The sequence below is a fragment of the Lycorma delicatula genome, chromosome 5 (assembly GCF_047948215.1).
Source record: "Lycorma delicatula isolate Av1 chromosome 5, ASM4794821v1, whole genome shotgun sequence".
Lineage (NCBI taxonomy): Eukaryota > Metazoa > Arthropoda > Insecta > Hemiptera > Fulgoridae > Lycorma > Lycorma delicatula.
In genome coordinates, this window is record NC_134459.1 from 140,285,683 (window position 1) to 140,311,133 (window position 25,451).

Below are 25,451 nucleotides of genomic sequence, written 5' to 3' on the forward strand. Positions count from 1 at the left end.
GTAACTTTATTGGAAAATTTTTTCCTAGAGAGATAGGTAAATAAATCACTGGACTAATCTTTTACCTTGAGAAAATATGAATAAACTGCTTTTTGTTTCATCCTTCCAGGACCAATAGTTTCTTAGTTACGATTTTTTCCGTAAACGCTTACAATCATAAAAATAAGTGTGCATACCATAACAAAAATGACCGCAACAGGTAAACAGCTTAAATAGAAAATTTAAAAAAATAGTTTTAAGGTCCTGAGACATGTAGGAAACATGTGGGCAAGTTTCAATTTTTTTTTTGAATTGGTCAAGCAACCACCCTAATTAGGTCACTTAAAATGGATTGACCTATTTATATTTCTATCTGAATAAAGTCCATTTCAGCAGGTATTACAGGCTCCCAAAAATTAACAATGATATTTTTGGTTTGCTGTACATAGTTAGCATAATTGTTTGTTTCTGTGGCAATCATATTGAAAAACTCATCACCACTTTAAAGTATTAAAAAAAATTTAACTTATTAGAACCTTGTGGTAAATCATGATTAGGGCCATACTCAAGACAAATAAGGTAGGCTCTGTAAAATTATTTGGATTACCCAACAACTTGACATAACTTATTATTACCTCCAGCCCCATCCTCTAAATTTGTCATTTTCATCATCATCACTAGAATCACTATCATAGGGAACATTACTAAACTAACAGAAGGGTCACTATCACTTAAAAAACACTATATCTTCAATATCATTATTACTTAACAACAGTACTGTGAATAGTATAGTAAAGGTTTATTACATAAAAATAAAGCAAAATAGCAGCAATAGGCTCATATAGCTGACGTGCAATTTCTTTTGCTTTAACCAAGACACTGGCATAGGGTGCTGTGCAATTTCATGTGTTGTGATGGGGAGACGGTTAAATATAAATCTGACCAAATATCCTACGAGATAATGTTACATACTGCCATATCTTGATAATTTATCCCTAATCTCCCTCCACGAAAGTCTAACCTCAATCCTATCCTCTCTCCAAAAATTAGCATCTGAACAGGTCTTGATAACTAACAAAACTGATTGCTAATTGACTAGAGCACTGCTAGATATAGACTAGGCTTGAGTATGGCATAGACTTTGATCTTGCACAGGTCATCCGCTGTCCAAACTTGCTTTCTAACATTTAGATCTTGTGTTTTCTTAATTCTAAGGATATTTAATATGGTATATTTAGAAATCACATATTAGATAGGGACACTAGATACTTCAATTTCGTTCATAAATTGAGGTTTGTCAATAAACTGCTCAGAATTACTTTAAAGACTTTAATTAATTATAATGGTAAAATAAATGAAACATTTAAATGAAATTAATGCTAAGTGAGCTAAGGACAAGGATCAATTTCATATTATTCTGAAAGTGAAGTACACAATAAACAGATCTTTCTATGTTTGAATTTAATAATGCAATAAAACATAGAATGAGTAAATGAAAAAGAAAATATAAAATAACAAAAACTTTGGCCATATTTAACAATAAAATTTAACCAAAGTTAAAAAATTTTAGATTCATATGTCACTGGCATTTACTTTTTGCAAATGTAAGTATTTACTTACAATAATTATTACAAATATACAAAAATGGAATGGGCTGTGCAGATCCAAAAATGGATACAAAAATGGAATGGGCTTCCATGCATTCCACCACAGTGCAAATTAAACAAGCATTTAATAGAAATAATTAAGAAAAAACACAATGAAAATAAGCAACAGAAATGTATACTTCTAGTTGCATCCCATAAAGAAAATATTTACTGTCAAGTGGAAAAAGCAAGCAAAGGCAACATTAGTAAATCAATGCTCACCAGACAAAAGTACAGTTTAGGCAATATAAGGTCAATTACTTACAATTATGGGAAATTAAAAAGCTGGACTTTACCTAAGAGCACTTTTGCACCAGGCTCAGCTTTTTGTATGACCACAAAATAGGCTTACTAACACCATAAACTAACTCAAATTATATCTATTAGCTGTCAAAACAAATCTCACTTCACTCACTATTATGAGTGCGAAATGATGAAGGATAAAAAGATAATTGAGATAATTAACCATCTGCCCAAAGAGAATCTTGCACATTAAGGTGAATTACACCACATCTCCAGAATTGTGCGGTAAGTGAAAGAATCTAACAAGCTATAAAATAGATGTTCGGCCAGATATAAGTTTCATTTTCGATACTAAAACTCCGTTAAATAGGTACTTAACCTTAAAAGTAACAAAAAAAATTTTTCTATACTTTTACATTTTTAAGCGTAAGTTACGTTTGGTTAATTATAATTATAATTTTATAGATATAAGTCCATGTGTAGCTAAAAAATATTGCTTAACAAGGTATTTAGTTTATAGAAAAAAATTTAATCGTTGTGGTCATATAATGGATTTTGACCCTAATCTAATAAACAGATTTGATTGTAATAAAAAAAGTAATAGTAACCGGGGAATCCTTCCAACTGATCGATATGCAAACGTAAATAAATAAATTTGTTACGTAACATAACTGAATCTCTTTAAAATGAAAGCTCCATTTCAAGTATCGGTCAAACAATAAAAGCAAATTTCTTTTCATTTTTTATTTAAAATAAAATTTATTTTTTAATTTCAATAAATGGAACTTAAGTAATGTTGCTTGATGAATTGGCAATTACCTGGAAAATCAAACAACCGAATCCTTGCCGCTTTCACGGTTTTGTACCACATCCTTCATAAATGTTAAAATAACAGGAACGAACAATTAATAATAATAAAAAATATTTAACCAAAAACTTAAAAAAGCAGTCTCAAACGCTTATTAGAATTTGCGGTCAGTAACCTCAACAATGACTTCACTGGTCTGGTAGGCAACGTTCATTTTGTGATACTTAGATTTTCTAGTAATCGATCTTTTTCTGTTTCCTTGCTCTGTTTAAAAATTCCTATTTTTATGCTTTTCTTCATTTTTATTGTTTAAAATTTAGTATAAAAATTACATGATTTTTAATGCACACCACGTTAATTTAATTTTTGAATTGTTCTGAGTATCTTATCAAACATGATGTTTTAAAGCTTATATTAAATTTCAGACTAATTTGTTTTGAAATTTTTTAAATGACTTAATTATTTTATTTTAATTGCTTATTATTAATTACTTTTTATGACTGCTAAACTGGAATGAAGAAGTTTAAATTATGATGGAACAGTGAATTTGAATTTATGTAGAAAAGCATATATGAAAAAAGAAAATATAACATGTGACATTTATATTTTAATGTAATTCACTTCTGTAAGGCAATAATTATTTTAATGAATAAAATGACATTCATACATAATTCAGATATATACTGTATTTAAATTTTAGTTTTTTGAGCATGTTTCTACTGTACTTCAAAACTGAAAGAAGTTCAGCTTCAAATTATTCTGCACATAAGTATTAATTTTAATTGTAATATTCAAGCATAAATCATATATTAAGATTGCATTCATTGAATTCAACTGTTAATACTTTAATTTAATTTCAATTTATAAAATTTTAACAAATTATTTATGAACTAGAGGAGTAGCTGAAGTATTTTTGAAAGAGAATTAAAAACCTATTCCTTAACCCACCTTTCAGAAGGCTTTGTACATTTAATTTTACTCATCTAGGACTGCTTAAATGTTTCAGCTAGAAATTGTAGCACATGCATTTTTTATCTGACTACCAGAAAACTATTGTGCCTGAGTGGTTTATTTATGAGACCAGAGAGGTTACCTCATTTATGCAGAATAGCTGAAACGATTTTCATGAAATAGGTATCAATTTGTTTAAACTACAGTGATACTGGTCATAATACAATCCCAACAGAATAAAATAACATGGTTGGTTTTATTTAAAAAAATACATTTATTAAAAAATTTACATCAGTTAAAACAAATTTGAAAAAGATTTATTTAATTGCTAAATTTTTATTTATTTAAAGAATATGCAGGTGAATACCCTTTTTATTTACAATTTGATTTGTGTATTGGGATAGTATAATTAAAAACATGAATATATGAACAGATAAAGTTAAAATTAATACATTGTACAGCTGTAATATAAGTTATTCAAATGAAAAAACTCTCTTACTGTATTTTTGAAAGATTGTAAAGATAACATATTAAGTTAATATTACAGTACATAGAATTTACTAACTTACTCGCTTACAATAAAACAGATTAGTGGGTAATTTACCACATCTCATGAAAAAATAACATTATTGGGTCTTAACAATCTAGCAGGTACATACCAATTAATAAAACCCAACAGTTCAGATGAATCAATGTGCGACTACAATTTTGAATAAACATAATAGATATTAATAGTTTCAATATGATTTAAGAGTACACAAGTTCAACATTTTTAAAATCTCAGCAAAGATATGCTCAAAGTAACTTTTAGGTCTCTCAGTGCAAGAGGAATAGATTTGTAAGAATAGATTTCTGTCAAAAGAAGAATATGTCAAAATAGAGTTTACTAAAAGTTTGTAAAATAAACAAAAGCTGTATAGGTTAAGAAATTCTTTGTATATAAGACAGAATTTTTTATGCTCGATTTACAGTACTTTTAAAATGGGTGACCATTCATCTCCAAATGAGACTATATTAAAAAATCACTCCTAGATCATTTACTTTGGTGACGTGTGCTATTTTTTTATTATACAAAGAGTAATTATTGAAAAGACTTCATATGATACATTATAATCTTGTAACTTCTGTAACAATCTTCAACGTTGATCAGATCAGTTTGTAATTTTATTACATCATCACTACATTTAATTGATTTGTACAATTTTAAGTTGCCTGCAAATAATAAAATTTCAGAGTATTTGATTACATGGTCCACATCATTTATCATAAGAATAAAGAATGAGGGGGCCAAATGTGAACTAAGGCTCACAACTGAAGTAGCAGTTGCTTCATATTCATAACCTATAACATTTTTATTTTAACATATAGTTTATGGTTTTTCTAAGAATTACTCTATCCAAAATAATAAGGTCAGTATAATTCCAGAATTGAATAATTTAAAAAAAAAGTAAGTTGTGATTTACTTTATCTAAAGCACATTTCATATCAGTATAGGAAGAATTGACCAGAATATTGGAATTGAACATTGAAATATGAATAAGTAACAAAATGCACATATACTTAATCTGAATTAAATTATTTAGACAAATATTCAGACACTGGTAATGAAAAGTAAAAAAAAAAAGTTATGATGGTATAAATTAAATTAAGCTAGTTTTAAATGTTTATTAATTAAATCATGCCTTAATGAAACAACAATTAATTGTGGGTGAAATCAGGGTCACATGTCAAACAAACTAGTACAGTCCATATCAGGGGCATGTGCAATGGGGGGGGGGGGGGTTACCAGGTTTGAACCCCCCACCTTGAAGGTTTAAGTACTTTTTAATATTAGGCCTATATAAAATAAACATACTATAAATTTATACATATATATTTGAGTCTTTTTAAAAATGCATCGTATTCTCTTCTCTAATTTCTCAGTCAGAGTAACAAGATCTATCAACATAAGATCCAGTCCACTGCCCTTCCTTCTTCAATAATTTAATCCCCATACTCGAAGCTGTGGTACATACAGTACATCATTCAATGTGTAACATAGTAGCTGTCATTCAGCATTCTAAGAAAGTGGCAATGCTCTCACTGGCACAGTGGGTGTCAAAGCAATACTCCTCCTTGCCTACTGATAGAGAGGAATGACCATCAAAGCCGTGTCACTTATTAAGAAGATATGATAATAATACCAACCTTGTAATAAAATTAGGCCGACACCATATAAACTTACTTGTGAAACATATGGTCAGGACAGCTGTTCAGTGGCAGCAGTGCATGTATGAAATATTGTTCATTGTCAAGTGGTATTCACTTTTTAGTCTGAGTTCAGATTTTGTTGTGTAATGTTCATTTAATGTTTTGTGCCTTTCACAGTTCATATTTTAAAATAGAAACTTCACATTATCGTTCTGTGTACTTTAATATGTTTAAGCAACCTCAAAGTTCAGTTTTACAATTTTTTAGCAGAAAGTCATGTGCATGTAGTGATTCTACTAACAACAGTGAAAATTTCACATTGCCAAATATTTCTTCACTGCCACAATGTGACAACGCTGTATTAAACGTTCTTCCCAAAACTAGTTTCACACCCTCTTGTGAAAACTTGGCTGTATTGAATGTACATCAACATTACTCAATAATGTTGACGTGCCCGCTGAATCATTTAGAAGTGATAATTGTATTGTTCTGGTTCTGGAAGCTTCAACATCTTCAAGTTCCAGTGACCCACACGCTTATGATATATATATTTATGTAGGAAAACACTTGTCTAATGAAAAAAACTGGATGTCTGATAATATCTGGTTACCAGATCCATGGTTTGTTTTTCCAGCAAAAGGAAAAAGAGATGTGCGATTTCAGTTTAAACGGCCTTATTGCTGGAAATGGCTTGCATATTCCAAATTTAATGGAGGGAGTTATTGTAAATTTTTTGTACTTTTTGCTCCAAGGAATGGTGTTGGATTTGGCAAGCAACCCGTAGGTCAGGTCGAGTGGATGAACTCACACAGTGTGGACGTGTATTTCATTTACTCCATGATTTTAACATTTTTGGTAGGTTTTTTCAGTGAATTTTTTGGTACGGACAATTGGGATTGATAAGTGGAATTTTAATGGAAGTGTCTTGTGAATTTTTTGATTATCGATCAACAGACTTACTTTTAAATCTGCCTTTTACGAGATCAGCTTTATTGCATCTGGCAATAGCGGCTATTTTCGCTGTTTTCACTTTTTTCATTGAGGACTGAAGCTTTTGTTATCTATCAATAACATTGTCTTTTTTTTTAGTTAATGGACAATACTTAATAATAATATTATGTTATCTTATCTCGTGAGATAATATTAAATAGAATATCATTTCTCAGTATTAATTATAATTTTATATTATTTACTGGCATTATCAGTTTAAGCAATAGTTTGGTTAGTAGCTTGACTACTGAACCTACATTATTGATATTTAACTAGAATATCAATTTTATTTTAATTTTGTTTATTTTATCAGCCCTTTCATAATAATGGAATGGAAGCCAGCAGAAGAACTGTAAGTCGACCCCGATCCTACGATGTCAAGACAGGAAGCAATGGAGGATCTGCCCATCCTGGTTGTCACTGGTGCTGTAACATCTGACCTGCTGGTGGAGGGCTTGACCCCCAGAGTGACTGTGGAGAGCAGAGAGGTAGCCAAACGGCTGAAGGTGAGGCAGTCCTCCACTGAGGAGGAGGACATACCCTCCGCGAGGAGGACACAGGATGCCAAGGAGAAGACAGGTTGAGCTTTTGCTTCAATTGCATAGCTGAGGATCATAGAGCCATAGATTGTAAGGTGGCACCAAGGTGCTTAACCTGCAGAACCAAGGGGCACATAACAGGTGCTTCCTCATGCCTTAGAGTAAAAGAGACCGGTGAGGAAAGTCGGGGGAGGACTGGCTGCACAGCGGCACGAAAATGAAGGTCATCCAGATTAATCTGAATCATGCTAGGTTGGCAAATGACCTACTTACTGGCTGGATACTCATTAAAGATGGGCGCAGATGTTCTTATCTTTGAGCCGTATGACACCCACTCTTGACCCAGATGGCTGCTATCTGTTGACGGGGGGGGGGGGGGTGTCAGCTTTGTGGTAGCATATTTAATACAGAAAAATAGTTTTTGTTAGGTTAGGTAATTTACATTTAAAAAAAATTATTTTAGTTAGTTTTGTACTATATTTTACTGTGCTGAGGTTATAAAGTATAAGTTATAAAACATTATAAGTGACAAGTGACAAAGCTGAGATGACTGATTGTTGACAAAAAATTGCATTGGGTCACAGTTTAAAAGAAATCATGTAGTTTTATTAGATATCCAGACAAAAGTATGAAGTTCATCCATTTGTAGAAAATTAAATGTGGTGTACATAGTTAAGATACAAATATTTTTTTAATGAGTGTTTTTTTATTCAAATGGAAAAAAAATTTGAAAAAAATTTTATAAGGTGAATCACATATAATTAAATATACATCGTAAGATTTAGTTAATTTTTAATAAACTGTCTTATACAGTAGATAATTATGGTCAATTTTAAAAAAAATACAAGTTTTTGATGAAAACTGAAGAAGTGACAGTTTTTTTTTTAAAAACAACTGGCATTTCTCAACAGTGTTTCTGTGAAAATGCCTGGCAAAATCTTTTTGATAAAATTTCCAAAAAATGTAGGTTACTAAAAGGATTAAATTTACTTTATTTATGTATAAAGGATTGCTTTAAAATTAAAAAGAAAATTGTCACAATATCAATAACGTGTTTTTTCTTATTTAATTTTGCACCCAGCAATTATCTATACATTTGATGGGTCCAGTTTCATTAACATTTGGGGTTATAATACAACACAACACTGAATAACTACGTTTTATTCATACTGACATATTTGTGATCTGTTTCTGTAACCCAAATAAAAATTTAGGAATGACAAAAATATATAAAACAACAAAATTTAACAAAAAAGTTATCTTGACAAGATTACTTGCTTTTTATGTATAGACAAGAAAAATAGATTTAAAATTTTAAGAAAAACAAAACACAAAATTATTATAATCAATCATCAATATATATTTATACATATATATATATATATATATATATATATATATATATATTATTATAATAATAACAACATTATTACGTATTAACAGTAAAAATATTATCTTTTCATACAAAATAATATATCATTAGTACAATAATTTTAAAAATAATAGGCTATATGACAGGAAATATTGAGCTTAACAATATAAAACATAATACATACAAAAATATAAAAATGTACATAATACAATTATTGTCTGCAAAAAATGAATAATAAACAAATTAAAAAAAAAAAACAAAAAGATCATCATAAAAATCTGATATTAAAATACTGGACAAAAATTAACCATCAACATGTTAACTGAATTAATTTCATTTATTTTTATGAGAAAAATACTATCAATCTGTAAAATTAGAAAACTTATTTTCATGTGATTATTAATTTTTAAATAGTGCATTATGTTTGTTTTTTTTATTTTATAAATAGATATTTTAATTAAAATTGTGTGTGTGTGTGTGTGTGTGTGTGTGTGTGTGTATATATATAAAAAATATATACATCAAGTGAGCCCACCAAAAAAGTCAAAATTCAGTTGATATTTTTATGTAGCTTAAGATGAATTACACTTAAATAATTAAAAATAACAGTATTTTAAAATTTTCTCTTCGTTTACTTTTTTTCAATAAGAACACTTTTTCAAAGTCAACTCTATCTTTAGTTAACAGATATATATTAAAAATACTGTACGGACAAAAAATATATTTTATACTATTCACAAGTTTTCCTTATAATTCTAAAAGAAAAAATTTTAAATTTTGAAAAATGAAAAGAACAGAATGAAGTTGAGAGTAAATTTTAAAAATATGTACTTAAAAAATACAAAAATAAAGGAAAAAAGTAAGAATACTATTACTGTTAACAGTTTAGTTGGAATTAATCATATCTAGTTTAACAATTTAAATAGCTAGGTAATGTATTTAATAAAATAGTTATATTTACATATAGATGTATACATGATTTAAATTTTGAAATGGTCCACTAATTCAGTCACAAGTCCTGATTCCAGTTTTTATTCACAATGGTTCAATTGCATGCAGTGTGTAAGACAATAGAAGGTTTTTAACTAAAGTAAAATGAACTGGTTCTCATGTGAGTTCTGTTAGTGCCAAGGACTGGTTGTTGTTGTATAAGGCAGCTGTAGATTTTCAGTGTGTATTCACAATATGGTTAACAATTTAAGAATATACGTATTTTGTAAAAATTCATGCCAAAATAAATTTTTGTAGGGACTGTAAACATATTTTATCAAAATAATAATAAAATATTAAAATAATAAAATACTAAAAAAAAATTATTATAAATCTGCCACAGTGGTAGTTATAATATTGAAGTGGCAAGGATGTTGGGGGGAGGGACTGCACATAAGTCTTTAAGGAAAACAAAAAAGTAAGTGAATGCTGAAATTATAATTGTGAGTGAAGACATGAATATTTTACTGAATTAAGATTTTTCATGAATCAACTCTGCTGACTATGGTAAAAGAATGCATTATTTCAACGACTAAAGATCAGGTTAATTATATTAAATTTCCTTAAAAAAAAATTGAATAGAATTAAACCTAAAATTATTTATTTTTTTAATTATTCTGTAGTATTCTACAAAAATAAAGGGCCTTCATAAAAGAATGGTGAGGTTTTGAACATGGATTAAGTGAAAACAAAAATATTTATAATTGATATTTATTTATCGAATTTATCACCTCAAACAGTTTTTTTTATTTACATAACTACAAATTTCAATATGTGTACCATTAGTTGCTCGGCAAATCATAAAAGAATGGTGAGGTTTCTGTAATGACAGTAAGGAAATTTTGAAAAGTTATGTTGGTAGTCTTGATAATCTCCAGTCCAAAAGTTTGTGTACAGCAGTTCAAACCACCATGGCAGTTTTTGTTCTGTTGCTGAGGTATATTTAGTTTGTCACTGTGTTCACTGTTCAAGAAAAAGCTAAGTGTTTTTTGTGGTAGATGAATTAAAGTAACATTGTTTTAGTTAAACGTGAATGTAAAGCCACCAAATGAAAATAATACACAATGTTGGTACAAGCAGTTTGAAGAAACTGGATCTGTTCTCAAGAAAAATCAACTGGCTGACCACTAGTTTCAGACGAAACTGTTGACAAATTAGACAATCTGCAATCAGAAGTCCTAAAAAATCCATCTATCGTCAAAACCTTGAGATAGTTATTCCAAAAATAACAATTCATAAAGTTTTACACAAAAGATCGAAAAATACACGACCTATGTCACTTAAAGGAAAGGATTAATGAAGCAACTGTGACCATAACAGATGTTAATTGGGTATGGGCAGAAACTGAGTATCGACTGGACATTTGCCAATCGATTAATGGTGCATGTATTGAAATTTATTTATGTAAAAAACTGTTTTGAGATGACAAATTTGATAAATAAACATCAATTTCAAGAGTTTTAGTTTTCATTTAATCCATGTTCAAAACCCCTACCATTCTTTCATGAATACTCTGTATTTTGCAGGCAGAAGTTAATGGTTAAAAATATAACCTCAATCAAGATTAATTATTGGTATACATTTTTTTATAAAAGACAAAATTAAACTAAACAACAAAACAAAGCGATCATCAATAACAATATCTGCTTAATATTGAAACTGATATTTGTATTAAAAGCAAAGTTTGGTGGTCTTTCATTAAATTTATTTAAATGCAAATGCTCATAAAATGTCTTATTAATAAACTTCAGAAGGATGTTTATATTGTATACTTAATTAAAACAAACATTAATAATTAAAGACAAATTAGTTAATAAAATATTTCTTACAATAAATTTACTGCAACAGTTTATCAATTAGATTAGTAATAATAATTCCTTTGAGCACTCTCTGGGACAAATGGATGGTTTGGATAAAAACAATAATACATGTTGTTTCATAAAAAGATTCACAAGAACCTCTTGGCAAATAAGTACATTTATATATTATGAATATATACATATATTAATCTGATATATAATATCAGTTTAATATAAAAAATAGCAATAATATGTTATTGCCAAAAACTTTTAAAATCATTAACGATGATCATTGAACAATGTTAAAGCATCATTAATTATTTTTGCATTTGTCTGCACAAGGAACAAAAGATGGCAGTGATCATAAGTGTTTAGTTTTAAAGGCAATGGACAAGACATTAATAATGACTGTAGTACATTCGCTCGTTCCAAATCCAACCAACGTTGAATGACATTTTGTCTTTCAGTCAAAGAATCAACACTTATATCACTAGGTGGTCCCCATAACCATAATTCTAAAATTGCCTGTAAGTAAAAACAAAACAAAACATTATAATATTATATTACCAACATCAATACACAGAAACGTTTAAAATACATACACACCTCAAATAAATTTCATTTTTTTAATCTGCATATTTAATGTCTACTATCATCCATAATTCATTTCAATAATTTATTAATATTGAAAAAAATATCAATTACTGCATATTAATATTCCAGATATTGATATTAATATTTAATTAATATTAATATCATTTATCTTCTGTACCTATAAAGCAGCTTGTCCTGACCGACTGATCTAACGTCCAGCAAACCACTACTGAAGGTAAATTGATGAAAATTTGTATACATGTTCTTCTTACAGTGTAATTGCACCTTAAGAAAGGATTTTTTGAAATTCCAAGTTTAAAGGGTTAAAATGGAGTAACAATTAAATTTACTATTTTTTTAATTTCTCAGTAACAAATGAAGATATACATTTGATTTTTGGTGTGTGTAATCATGAGAATATTTAAAAACCAATCTCTAAATTTACCAAAATCCGACCTTGAAAGGGGAGAAGAAAGGTAAAAAAAAAAAATTGAATGATAATTATAAATTTTACCCATTTTTCTGACTATACTAAACAAGATATTCACTCAATTTGGTTTGGAAATACTGTTCTGACAAATATCTAAAAATCATTTTTGATTTTTTAAAGGGTGCGACAGTGTATGGCATGGCAGCTCTACCAACACAGTCACTGTTACTGTATGTATGACATGACTGGCTGCACCTGCCACCGTTACTTGACTAAAAAAAATAAAATAAAAGTAATTAAAAAATGAGAAATGACGTATGGTCACCTCGAAATGGTGTTTGTCGGGTAATGCTAAGAACCAGGCAAAATACATTTTTACCAGTATGAAGTGAGTAACCAGTTATAACTAATATTTTTAAGCTGGAGGCTGACTGTTGGAAATCCACATACTTCGATGACTCAAAGTTTCAGGTCATGTACAAACCAAACTGTTGCTCTGAAGAAATTAAATATATTGATATTTTTTAAAAATTGAACAGGCTTTAATTTTATTATTCTCACAAACATGAATTTAATGAACACAGTGGGTTCCAAGGTGCAGAACGCTATGGCTAGACGGGAAGCGTGAGTGAACCGAACCATGACTGGCTAAATATCTCCTGACCGCAATGGGAAATGCAATATAGTGCGAGTGAAGCCTGTACTATAAATGTTCTACATTTATAGAACATTTAATATGTCATCAGTAAAGACGTATTATCTGTTATATAAATGAAAAAGTCTGTCAATCAGTCTGTTTGTTTGCAACAGCATCATGTGAGATTGCTTTCAAATTTTCAGGATATGTTCTTGTTACCCCAGGGAAGGTTTTAAGCCATATATTGAGGATCTAGCCTCCTTGGGGGTTAAGATATTAAAGATATTCATTAAAGAAACAAAAATTAATCCTTTTACTTCATTATACCATGGGAACAGAAATATAATGAAGTAAAATGACTAATTCTTTTTTCTTTAATTAATACTATAAAATACAGTCAACTCCCGATTATTCACAAGCAGTTTAAGTGCATGCAGCTTAACTGCAATGCAGCTTAACCACAATGCCTCTCTCAAAGAAATAAAGTTTTAAAAACTTATAAGGAAGCTAAAAATTTAAAGTTTTTTAATCATTCCGTGATAGGTTTTACTCCTTCATTCATTTGCTACTTGAATGTGTGCTTGTAGTTTATATGATAATGGTGTATTTCAGTTCATTGTGGATACGATAGGACAGTAATTCTTTATACGATAATATTTTGCTATGCAAACTATGAAGTTTAATTAAAAGAAAGTGTTTTTAGACACTAAACAACAATCAATTGCATCTTATTTAAGAAAAATAAATAAAGGAGTAAAGTGCCCAATTTATTAATTTCTTTTTTAAAGTGTATGTTTTTTTGTTGTTGTTGTTGTTGTATGTGTTTTTGTTGTTTAGCTACTGTAGTTTTAATAAGTGTTTGTTAATGCATTACGTAGTACAATACTGCATGTACAATTTATTTATGTACCGTATTAGTGATGATGAAAATTTGTTATACGTTAATAATATTTTGAATAAACTTCTGGATATTACTTTTACCCGGTACATGATACCTTATGGTGGTTCCGGAGGCTAAACAGAAAAATAAAAAAGGTACGTAATAGTGCAGTACTTTATTCTATTATTTGCCGTAGTACCTTAATATAATATGCACTGCATCACAGTATTAGGCCATTTTAACACAAATTACTCAAATATTATTTTTGGATCAACTGCAATTTTGCTATGATTTTAGATTATCTGTGATTCAATTTCTGATTATTATTGTGGATAATTGGGAGTTGACTGCATTTAATATTCTTACAATCATGAGGATAATGAATGTGTTCAGAGACCAGGGGGTGGAAACTCCTGGTTAGAAAATCAGGTGAATGAAGGAAGCCCTGACTGGCTAGTATTGATATAAATTGTCATCTGCTCAAAACTGAAATCTATTTGTAAACAAGCCTAATTTTTATGACATAGCATCATAAAGTAAGAATTAGCTAATTTTTAAAATGATGGAGCAATTCTGATATGATACTTCTGAAAACCACAATGTGCTTTTAATCTTCAATTATGTCTACTGGTTTATCATAAGGAGGATAACATAATCTAACTCAACTATAAATGCCATAACTTATAGCAAAGAGTTATTTAAAATCCTTTACAATTAAGATCTTTACATAACATTCTATTTGCTTTCTCATCTCATTGCACGGCTGGTTAACTGATAACTAGCAGATGAATTTTTTAAATAAATGTCTCAAAAACATATCCATAGCTACAAATATAAAAAAACAACAGTTTTGGTCATATAAATGTATAATTTAAAATATTAAAATGTGAAAAGTGCAGAGAATGTATATATCCTCTTAGTGTTTTTGGTATTAATATCCATGAACCTCCATCTAGCAATAATTTCTATCAATGTACTTTAATGATAGAATGTATTTATCAAAACAAATTACTGTAGTGTATGTTTCACCAAAATCCAGAAGGATAAAAAAGTACATAAAAAACTTTATTACATAAACATATATTATTTTTCTAAATAGATAAATTTTTATTCTGATTGCTATATAATAATAATTGCAATTACACAGACCACACTTTTTATCTGTGGATTAGTAAAAATAAAAATAACAACTTCCCCAGCATTTGTCTGATTGGATCAAGCAGAACAATGATAAAACCTTAATCATAGCAGCATCCCAAAATACACAAATAATTATAAATAAAAAAGCTAGCAAAGAGTTTTCCTGGCAAACTACTAGTTATGCCTCTTACTACTTAGAAAAGAAAATTAAGTGGAACATTAAAGTATGCGAGTATGCAGATAAAGAATCCTGTAAAAAAAATTATTTTACTCCGAGTAAAATTTTAATTTAGCATTGTAATAATCTTTTCTAATATTAGTGTCTGGTTTCAACATCGTATGCAAGGGTCCACAAACAGTTAATGAGGCTGGTTGCAAAAGTATATTCACTTATTAAATCCAGTCATATTTAGAAAGTACTTTACAAATTAAATATATTATAATAATTACATATAAGTTTGTTATTTACCTTGGCTAGTAATACTGAAGTTGGCTTTTTTTCAGATATCAATTTATTAAGTAAAACTAATAAATGTGAGGGTAATGGCATAGTTCGCAAAGAACCAGTAAAACATTCATATAATGATAAACGATCTTCTCCACTGTTGGTATTATTTCCATCATTTGAATTATCTACAACACACTGTAATAAAAATCATAAATTTATAAAATTCTGCATGTGAATGCAATAAAATATAAGGTTGCACATCTTAATTTATATAATTATCACAGATGACAAAACGTGTAAGAAATAATTAAAAATCTAAAAGGCCAGGTTTAACAGAATAAGTTAATCAAGAATATTAAAGTAATAGCTGAACGCTAAATGCTTAGGAAAATTATATAAGGTACATTATAACATTGACAAAATGTTTTAACTTTAGATGGTTTTTAAGTGTTATAAAATACCATTTCCTATATAAACTTTCAAGGTAGTGCTTGGAATACTGCAAATATAAATTGATCGGTAAACAAACAAATTAATTATAACGTAATTCATTAAAGCTGTACATTTTTTTTTAACAATTGTTGATAATTTAAAAAAATCACAAAATTTGACCTTGTGTAATCTCAATTAAGTGATTTTATGAATAATAAAATTTGCTTCTCAATATTAAAACTACTTCGAAACAGTAATAGAATAATAAAATATATAAATTGTGTAAAACCATTTTTCAAATTTACTTATTGTTTTCTTGTTAATTTCCAACTGATATTAGCTGTATTTCCAAATGACCTTTAAAGCTTTAAATTATTTTTGTTGTGACAAAAAAAAATGTTATAACTCATATTCATACATAACAATGAATTTAAATAATTATTAAATTGCAATTAGGTTTTTGTAATTTTAAATTTGTAACAAAAAGAGTATTATAATAAAAAAGTATACGTTGTAAATAAAACACCTCTAGTGTATCTAGTACAATGCTCACAATATCCTCATTAAATGCTAGCTTGATATATATGCAGTTGAATAAGAGCAAAATATCTACCACTTTAATTTGTATCAGTTTATATTTGAATATACCACAAGAATGGGTAAACTGATTTTAGTGAAACTGAAGGTATATTTGTGCCAGATATAACTGAAATTTAGGCTGCCATTAATTAAAAAGTACATTCTAAAAGTATCTTGAATCATGTATCATCTTATATAGATAGTTAGATCAATCACCTTATATAGAGGTAGAAGTGAAGGATAACTCCTCCTTTTGTTGGTTTAAATATTCTGCCAACAAAATATTTCGCTCTGTCTGTTTATGTAGTACTGAGAATATTTTTTAATACAACTGGCAACACACATGAAAACTTAAATGGGTATTTAATCTAAATAAACATCAAAACCAAGGCTCTTTGCAAAAGCCCTAAACAAATTTCATTTACCACCTAAATTATTGAATAAGTGGGAATCAGATGAAAAAAAAAATCAGTATCTAATTTTCAAAGTAGAAATCTAAACCAGAAATGCATTTTTCTTTTAAAAATATAAATGAAGTTGAGGTCTAATGTATATGAAAAGAGATTTAGTTAATAAATATAGTAATATTGAAAACTTTATGTAATAAAGAAAACAGCTGGTAAATAACAAATACATTTAGGAATTAGAAAGAGATTTTAAAAATATGTATATTTTTATAAAATGTAGGGCTTATGACAGTTAAATGTGAACAAGAAAGAAATCAAAGAAAAAAAGGAGTGATTAGATGTGGTACTAAGAAAAATCTTCAGAATTAGTTATGTTAATGAGTAAAAAAGTAAGAAAATTTAAAGATGAATTGAAGAAGAAAGAAGATAGCGTCAGAATCTTTCAAAAAGTTGGAAAAGACTAGTGGGGCTTGATATCCTTCCTGATTGATGTGTTTGGTTCTAGAAGGAAGTGCGAAAGATAAAAACTGCAAGGAAGACAAAAATTATAGCATATAAAATAGAAAATTTAGAATGTAGGATGTAGGTGTGTTTAGATCCCACAAATGAAAGAATAGAAAGGATTGTAGAAGTACATCCAACTGATTAAATGATTAATATTTAAAAAAATGAAGTTTCCTATCACTCTAGATAAAGGTTGTTTTCTAGAATTTATTTACTCTCAACATAACATTAATAAAAAAAATCAATATTACAAAAATTAAAACCTCTTTTTTTTGTAGAGAGCAAATTAACAAGGTTTTTGATGTCTCTCTGAATGAAGTTTACATACTTGGATTGATTTCAGCAAAAAATAAGAAGGAACATAAAGTTTAAAAAAGATTTTTAAGGTTCTTTTTCAATTATTTTGAGTTACAGTTCTAATCTGTAAAAGATAAGAGAGGTAAGAATGGTAAATTGAGTATGAGCAGCAACATGTGGGTGTGTGTTATTGTGATTGAAAACATTCTTGATGATCTCATGTTGCCAGTTCTGAATTGCATACCTTAGTTTTGAAAGTTACACAGTACACCACTATCAAAATTTTAGTTCCTGGCTCCATATCCATATCCACCTGCAGGACACTTTTTTGTCTCAGAAAACAGTCGTCATGATCTTTCAAACATTTGCTTGAATTTGTTGGTTTATTTAACTTGAATAAAACCACTGCATGGATTATGTTTAGACTCAACTTCAATGAATGAAATCCATATTTCATCATTATACGGGAAAAAGTTCATATCTCTTTCTCTTTTATAATGGTCCAAAAATGTGTGTACAAATACTACTGTTTGATATGTGTGCGCATTAGTCAATATCTTTGGGAACCATCTTGTAATTCGTTTATGATTTTGCCTGATTTTTTTTCACCTGTTTGTTGTTTAATGATTTTGTTTTCAATTTATGCCTAATTTTACAGTTTTAAAATAGTGTATATGTATTCAGCAAAATATGGGGACATTCTGTGATCAGAACACTAATTGTAAAGTAATGGTTTTCTTGAATTTTCTGATCACTTGTTCTCAAGATTATCTATTTGAACATTAGACCTTCTACTTCTCTCTTCATCATAAACATTAGTATGGCCTTCATTAAACTCATGATACCACAATCATAATTTTTCTTCATTTATTATTGTAGGCTTGTAATTTCAAAAGTTCTGTAACCTTTTGTATAAATTAAATCATACTGCAGATTTCGCAAGTGGGAATGTTTATTATCGCAGCCATCAATAATCAATACCAAGTAAGCCAGACAACAACAGACTGTTGACAAGGTGGCTGATAGCTAGCTAATGAAGTGATTGAAGCTGCTCCAAAGCATGATGTGATTAATTGTTGTCATTCACTTTTTTTTTTTTACCAACCAATAGTTACTTTTAAAGCAGGCTGTATGCTTGTCAAAAGAAAGACTGCATCAGATATAATAAAGAGCAAATTAATGTACACATTCTGTGGCAAACAATGCATTCATTATATATACTGCTCTACCGAGTAGAAGTACATATACCCAATGAGTCAAATTATAAATTAAAAATGAATTATTACTAATAAACAGAAAACAAGAAATAAATTAACATTAAAAATTTGATTGCAAGAAATGACAAACTAAGATATACATATTAATATAAAAAAAGTTTTTACACTTACATCTGTCTCCTGACAATGAGGTAATAAAGATAATTTCAATGTGGTATAATTAACATCATCTTTAATAGAGAAATTAGCATTGCAAAGTTTACTCAGAACAATATCAGACATATATATGTAATCCACAGCCCTGTTGTGTAATGATAACAAGCAATTTGTCAATTGATATAAGACTACACCAGCTTCTTTCATAACATCAAATTTATTTATACCACCATTAGAAGAGGTTGACCAGTTATGTTGCCTCATTGGTTCCACAGTCTGTCTGGCTAAAACACTAACTGTCGCTAAAAAAAAAGAGAAGCACACAATGTTTATAGGATGTAAAATAAACAAAGTAATATAAATATTTCTGCGTTTATGGATTAATTATAAATTGTAGGATTTTTCTTTTTATATTTATTTGGCCTAATAGCAACAACCCTAATTAATTTTACTAAACTCTTTTGTTACCATTTGTTTCTGTGATAGTTATACTATTATGCTACATTGGAATTGCAAACTTTGAACTAATGTAGATTCTAAATGATGTTAAACTAACGTGACTTCAAATTTGATTCATTACATGACTGTTCCTAGGAGCCAATAAAAAATTTGATATCCTATTCTGCACTAAAATAGGTGCAAAAAATAACAAGTTCTGGAATTCAAGGACTATCATTGTTTAGATAGGAGTATGAGACATAACTGTAGTTGATATCATGGAGTGACTGGTAATAGTAACAATGGCACATACCTTTTCTGTTGTACAGAAGTCCATGCATACATTTTTAATTACACTATTCTTAATATGGATATTCAGAAAAGACATTAAGCTGGGAAAATGGGTGGTGGAAAACCTGTGGAAGTAACAAAAATGCAAAAAATATTGGTATAAATTTAGTCCTTTGTAACTAACTGTTCATTTTAAAGAAATAATTGTTTAACCTATGAATTACCAGTTACAGAGATCTTAGAGGTTTTCGTTTTTTTTTTTTTACTGAAGAGAGAAAGAAAGAGATTACTTACTAATTCAGTGCCTTCCTACACAATAAATATGTCTATGAATATGATTTTATCCATTTCTCTACAAAAAGCTCTTAACTGCAATTAAGATTTTATTACAATTTTTATAAATTTTCAAACCTTAATATCTGAATAAATACTGGACCTATCATCAAAATTCAATTTTATTAATTTTAAAATTTTCTAAAGATTATTCTAGTCCTATTCATTTTCTCTAGATTCAATTTGAACCAGTTTCAAATTTTGTAGTACGATAAAGAGAATTATTTTATTTGTATAAAAAAGTATTATTTAAATGTATTTTTAAATCCCATGTCAATAGTTAGGTTATTATCAGAGGAGTCACTCCCAAGGCCCTGTAGTATGGATTACTGAATCACTAACTATTCTTAAATTTTATACTTGACTACTATTATTGTACTTTTTCTTGGATTACTGTAAATTATTATTTTTTGCCTTTAGTAAATAACATCATCCAAAAAGGAGACTTTTCTATTTTTTTTTCAGTAAATTTATTCAGTTCAGTAAATTTATTTCTCTTTTCATCAACCTATACAATGTGAAAAACATAAATTCCTTCAGTTTCCTGGGTCTTTGTTTAAACAGTTGGATTAGAACCACCTAGTAAGTTGTGAACTGTGCTGCAGTTATCATGTAAGATTTTTTTCCCAGTTGCCATGTAAGGAAGTATAAGAGTCAAGTTTAACCACAGTTCAACAATAACATCAGCCAACAGGATTTCTCTGGTCCAATCTACAGGTTTATGATGACAAAATAAATAATTTTTTATATGCATTAATCATTAAGAGTATAATTTTAGTGCGCAATTTTTAATAAAAATATTATAAAAATATCAGACCCACTATAAGATAAATTATCTATTTTATTAAAATCAAAATTTGTTCAACATTTTTTTTATAAAGTAAATAATTTTTTTTTTTTTGAAAATATAAATTATTAAAATGCATTGTTATTTTTTTTAAACAAACTATATATGAAAAAAAAAAAATCTAGTCTTTTCACTGCACTGGGAATCTCAGAGAATAAACCCTAAATTCTGATCAAATTATATAATTTTTTTTAATGAATAACAACATTAAATTTTTTTTTTTATTTCGAACAACTTTTATTTATTAATGACTAATTTTTTGAGCCAAAACTTACAACAATACAAGCAGAAGACTACATCAGAGTGAACTAGAGATAGTCTCTTGGTGTAGGTACAAAACATCAGTGTTGGCATGTCTAGATACGAGTCGCTTTAATTCCATAATTTACTTCCAGTCTGCAGGAGAGATATTGCTGGTCATTATTATCTGTATGAAGTTACTGGCTATCAGTATGAAGTTTAAAGTCCATTTTAAGCTTGAAATTATTTTCATGGTATCCACCTCAATACAGGGAAATTTATATGGCATCAGAAAGAACTTTGCTTTTTTGCACTGTAACAGCAAAACTTCAGCCAGATGCTTTGAAAAATTGTCTAATATTCATATGACATTATGACAATTTATGTGTATGCATTTATGACATTGTGACATTTATGTGTAATATTCATATGAGAGTAATAAAATAATCACACACATAAAGCAAAATTATGTGGAACAGGAAATAGGTGTTAATTTAGTAATATTTTTCTTACTTCAATCACCGAAGGTGTTCGGTCATCATATACTACTGAATGTAACCTTTTCTTCAATAATAAAAGTTTTAGAACAATTAGTGATTTATAGTATTTTTAATTTGTTTTTTGAGAGGGGGGGAAAGGAAATTTATATTTTTTGTCCATATTCAACTTAATAAAGAATAATATATACCTTGAATCATATCTTGTGAATGAATGGAAGACGTTTTAGTTCTACAAATGAGTTGTCTCTGTATAACATCATTAAATTCTCTTATAACTGGTAAACAATTTGGAAGTTTATCAGTTGCCAATCCACCATTAACAGCAGCACTAACACAAAGAGTAACCCTTGCTGATACTTGATTTTTGTAAAGTGCAGCATAAAAAACTCTAAAACCAACAGAAACTGGTTCAGTTGTTTCATCTATCACAAAATCTTTCCATTGTAGTGTAACATCTAAATTCTTCAAGCTGTCAAGTGACTCTGGCACAAATCCATTACGATTTGCCTGTAAAAATTTTAATGAAATAAAATCACTTAAAATCATATTTAAAAAAAGGAAATTTAAGATAATTACTTAAAAGCAAGTAGTTTTTTTAATTTGTATATAATACAATTAATTTTATATATCTTTAGGACGTTTGAAAAGTTTATTAATAAGATCTTTTCTTCATTATCTTGCTTCCTTTCATTTTTTATTATTAAATTTTTTAAGTTGTTCAAATACAGTAAGAATCCAATTAATTTTATTCATTATCATTATTAATAAATGGACAATCAAGAAGAATAATTAAAGCAGCAGATACCAAATGAGAGATCATTAGATCAACTTCCCTCTTGATTATTACAATCTACCCCCACCCACCATGGCTTCACACACACACACTCCTTCCTCATAGGAAGGAGTATATTATATATATATATATATATATATATATATATACATATATTTGCTCCCAAGTGAGCTCTCACGCTCATGCGCAAATTGTATTTTTCAATATTTTTCCAAATTTCTGAAGAGTTTACTGATAGTTTTACATCAGCCCGGTACCCTCTGGAATTATTGGTAAAGTCTGTCTAAAAGCCTCAGAAAAAACAAAGGTTACAAATTTATTATTCGATCTAAGATCTCAGCTTCAAAAATTGGAAATACCTTTTTAGTAATTATGTATGGGTTGTTGTTCTCAGAGTTATCGTTACTCACAACTTTTTGGATAAAATAGATTAATTTGGATAACAACTTTTCACTAAAATAGAATTCATAAAATGATAAAATAAGAGAATTTATAAAACTTCTGGGGAAATTATATTTATTGTTTTGTCAACTTTTGGTATCAAGATTATTTGGTTGTTAGGATTTCCAGTTCTAGAAAATCTTACATATAACTGGCCATGGGAGAAACTCTGAACTATCTATCTCTGAACTCTGAACATCTATAGTGATCCACTATAATATGACTGAAAGTTTGACCTTGCAACTTGTTAATAGAAATGGCAAAAAACTCTGATGGGAATTGTAAACATATAAATTGAAACAGCAGATCTGTGGAGATCATATGCATTTAAGGAATAAATGCAATTTGTCCTGTTACTGGTCAAAAAAGAATTGTAGCTTCAATGGTATTGTTACACATAACTCAGATCTGTAGTCTGGTATCATTAAATAAATTGGGAGGTTGAAGGTTACATAACATAATTGGAAACTAACTTTTAATTTCATTTTTTGAAGTGGAAATCCTGATAGCTTGAGAGCATTAAGAAACTCTTGTGGATAATGGACTGCATCATTGGTGTTTAAAACTACATCAATGAATAAAGGTATTCACGGAAATTACCATCCAATTTTTCTAAAATAATGTTATTTATTTCTTCTGCCATTATATTTTTTGGTGAAATCTGACTCTTTCACACAACAAAGATTCAATTTATTGAATAAATCTGAAATATCAAGACTAACTTCAGAAATCAAATCACTGACTCTGCTTAAAACATTACCTATATTTTGAATGATAGTTATATAACTGTAATCATTTTCAATAGTACGTAATCAGCTTTCAATAACTACATCAGAAATTCAGGGTTTCTTTCCCAAGAAGAGCTCTCATGTTCATGTGTGTAAATTGAGTTTTTTGATATTTTTACAAATTTGTGAAGAGTTTAGAAATGCTTTTAAAATATCAGTCCAGGTACCTTTGGATTATTGTCTAAAAAAAAACTCATTGTACACTTATTTCATTATGAGTGATTTATTTAACAACTTTTTCCAAGGGAACTATTTTTGCAAATTGGACAAACAGATTCTCCCTCCCAAAATACATTCAAGGTAATTTGAAAGTTGAGTTGATTCTATCGCCACTGAAAAGAGTCATGCAGTACTCAATAATGCTGCAGCTAATGCCATACCCTCTAGACACCTAAAGAAGTAATTATAAAGATCATCACAAGATTGTTCATCCTGAATTGTTGAAGGTAATCCAAATTCATCTTTTCAGACAGATGGATGACTTTATCCTCTACTTCAATCAAATCCTGATTAAAAATTTCTTCAAATTATATTAATTTCATGTTATTATATCAATTGCATTATTGGACAGAAAATGTAGTTTGATCAGATCTTTTACTCACATACTTGCAGGTATATTTAATTGCTTTTACTGAGTGACAGTACTTGAAATTTATGTGAGTACCAAAACAACTTGAAAATGTAGGGCAATACAGTAAAACGCATCTGGTCATGACGATTACTTATGAATGTGTGGCAGCGTAGGTAGGATCGCAGTAATAAGGATCGGTGACGTAGTGCCTGCAAGAGATGTCCAGATGTTGGAGCAAGTGGTCTTGTGGCTTGCTGGACTATTACATTACTCAGTTCTTGGCGGGCCATGGGGTTCTGAGGAACCCTTTTTTTTCAGCCTTGACAGCTCCAATGCCTGTCCTGTGTGTTGCGAAGAAGAGACTCCTCTGCATGTTTTCTTCATAAGATACGATGAGCCAAGGAAAGATATACTAAACACCTTGAGTAGAGATGACATGTTCTCACCTGAAGAGGACATGTTATTAGAATCCGAGAATTGGAGGGCGATCACAGCCTACATTAAGACAATGATGGAAGACCTGAAGCAATGGGAGTAGTCTTGCACAAGGACTTGGCACCAGAGGGTATGGTGGCAGACAGACTCACAGATGAGCGCTTAGGAGCTTCTCCGTGCATGTGAGGGTTGCTTGGATGTGATGAGGTCGTGGGCACTCTGCCTGCATGACTGATGGTGGCCTAGGTGGTGAGTTTGAATATGGTGTGAGTGTCCAACATGGCGTTTGTTGTGCAATGAGGTGGAGTGACTGGTACTACGTTACGATGTGATGTGTGTGTGTGATGTATGTATGTAGCCTCAGGAGTGATGTTGTGATATGATGAGTATCCCGTGCGGTGTGATGTATGTAGTTTCTCTGAGTGTATTTGTCATTTGTACGTGTGCATGGTCTGATACTTATGTTCAAGGTGTCTGACTGTTTGTGAGGGTTCTCACCCCCTTCCTGATGTAATGCTTCATTGGTGGTACCAGGAAGGGTGGGTA

At 29.3% G+C, this 25,451-nt stretch overlaps 2 protein-coding genes across 5 annotated transcripts in view; both read right to left on the reverse strand.

The window, feature by feature from the left end:
* The window catches only part of FeCH (ferrochelatase, mitochondrial), a 62,393-nt gene extending 59,503 nt beyond the window's left edge, over positions 1-2,890 (reverse strand). The window contains exon 1 of the mRNA XM_075367177.1: positions 2,688-2,890. Within this exon, the coding sequence (XP_075223292.1) occupies positions 2,688-2,739 (52 nt within the window). The 5' untranslated portion in view covers positions 2,740-2,890. The remainder of the gene's footprint in view (positions 1-2,687) is intronic.
* Positions 2,891-9,145: 6,255 nt separating this feature from the next.
* LOC142325424 (uncharacterized) overlaps positions 9,146-25,451 on the reverse strand; it is a 200,053-nt gene continuing 183,747 nt past the window's right edge. For all 4 annotated transcript variants that reach the window (XM_075367181.1, XM_075367179.1, XM_075367180.1 and 1 more), the window contains 4 exons: positions 22,066-22,384; positions 19,244-19,530; positions 15,658-15,831; positions 9,146-12,032 (listed from right to left, as the gene is read on the reverse strand). In XM_075367181.1, the coding sequence (XP_075223296.1) occupies positions 11,787-12,032; positions 15,658-15,831; positions 19,244-19,530; positions 22,066-22,384 (1,026 nt within the window). In that variant the 3' untranslated portion in view covers positions 9,146-11,786. The remainder of the gene's footprint in view (positions 12,033-15,657; positions 15,832-19,243; positions 19,531-22,065; positions 22,385-25,451) is intronic.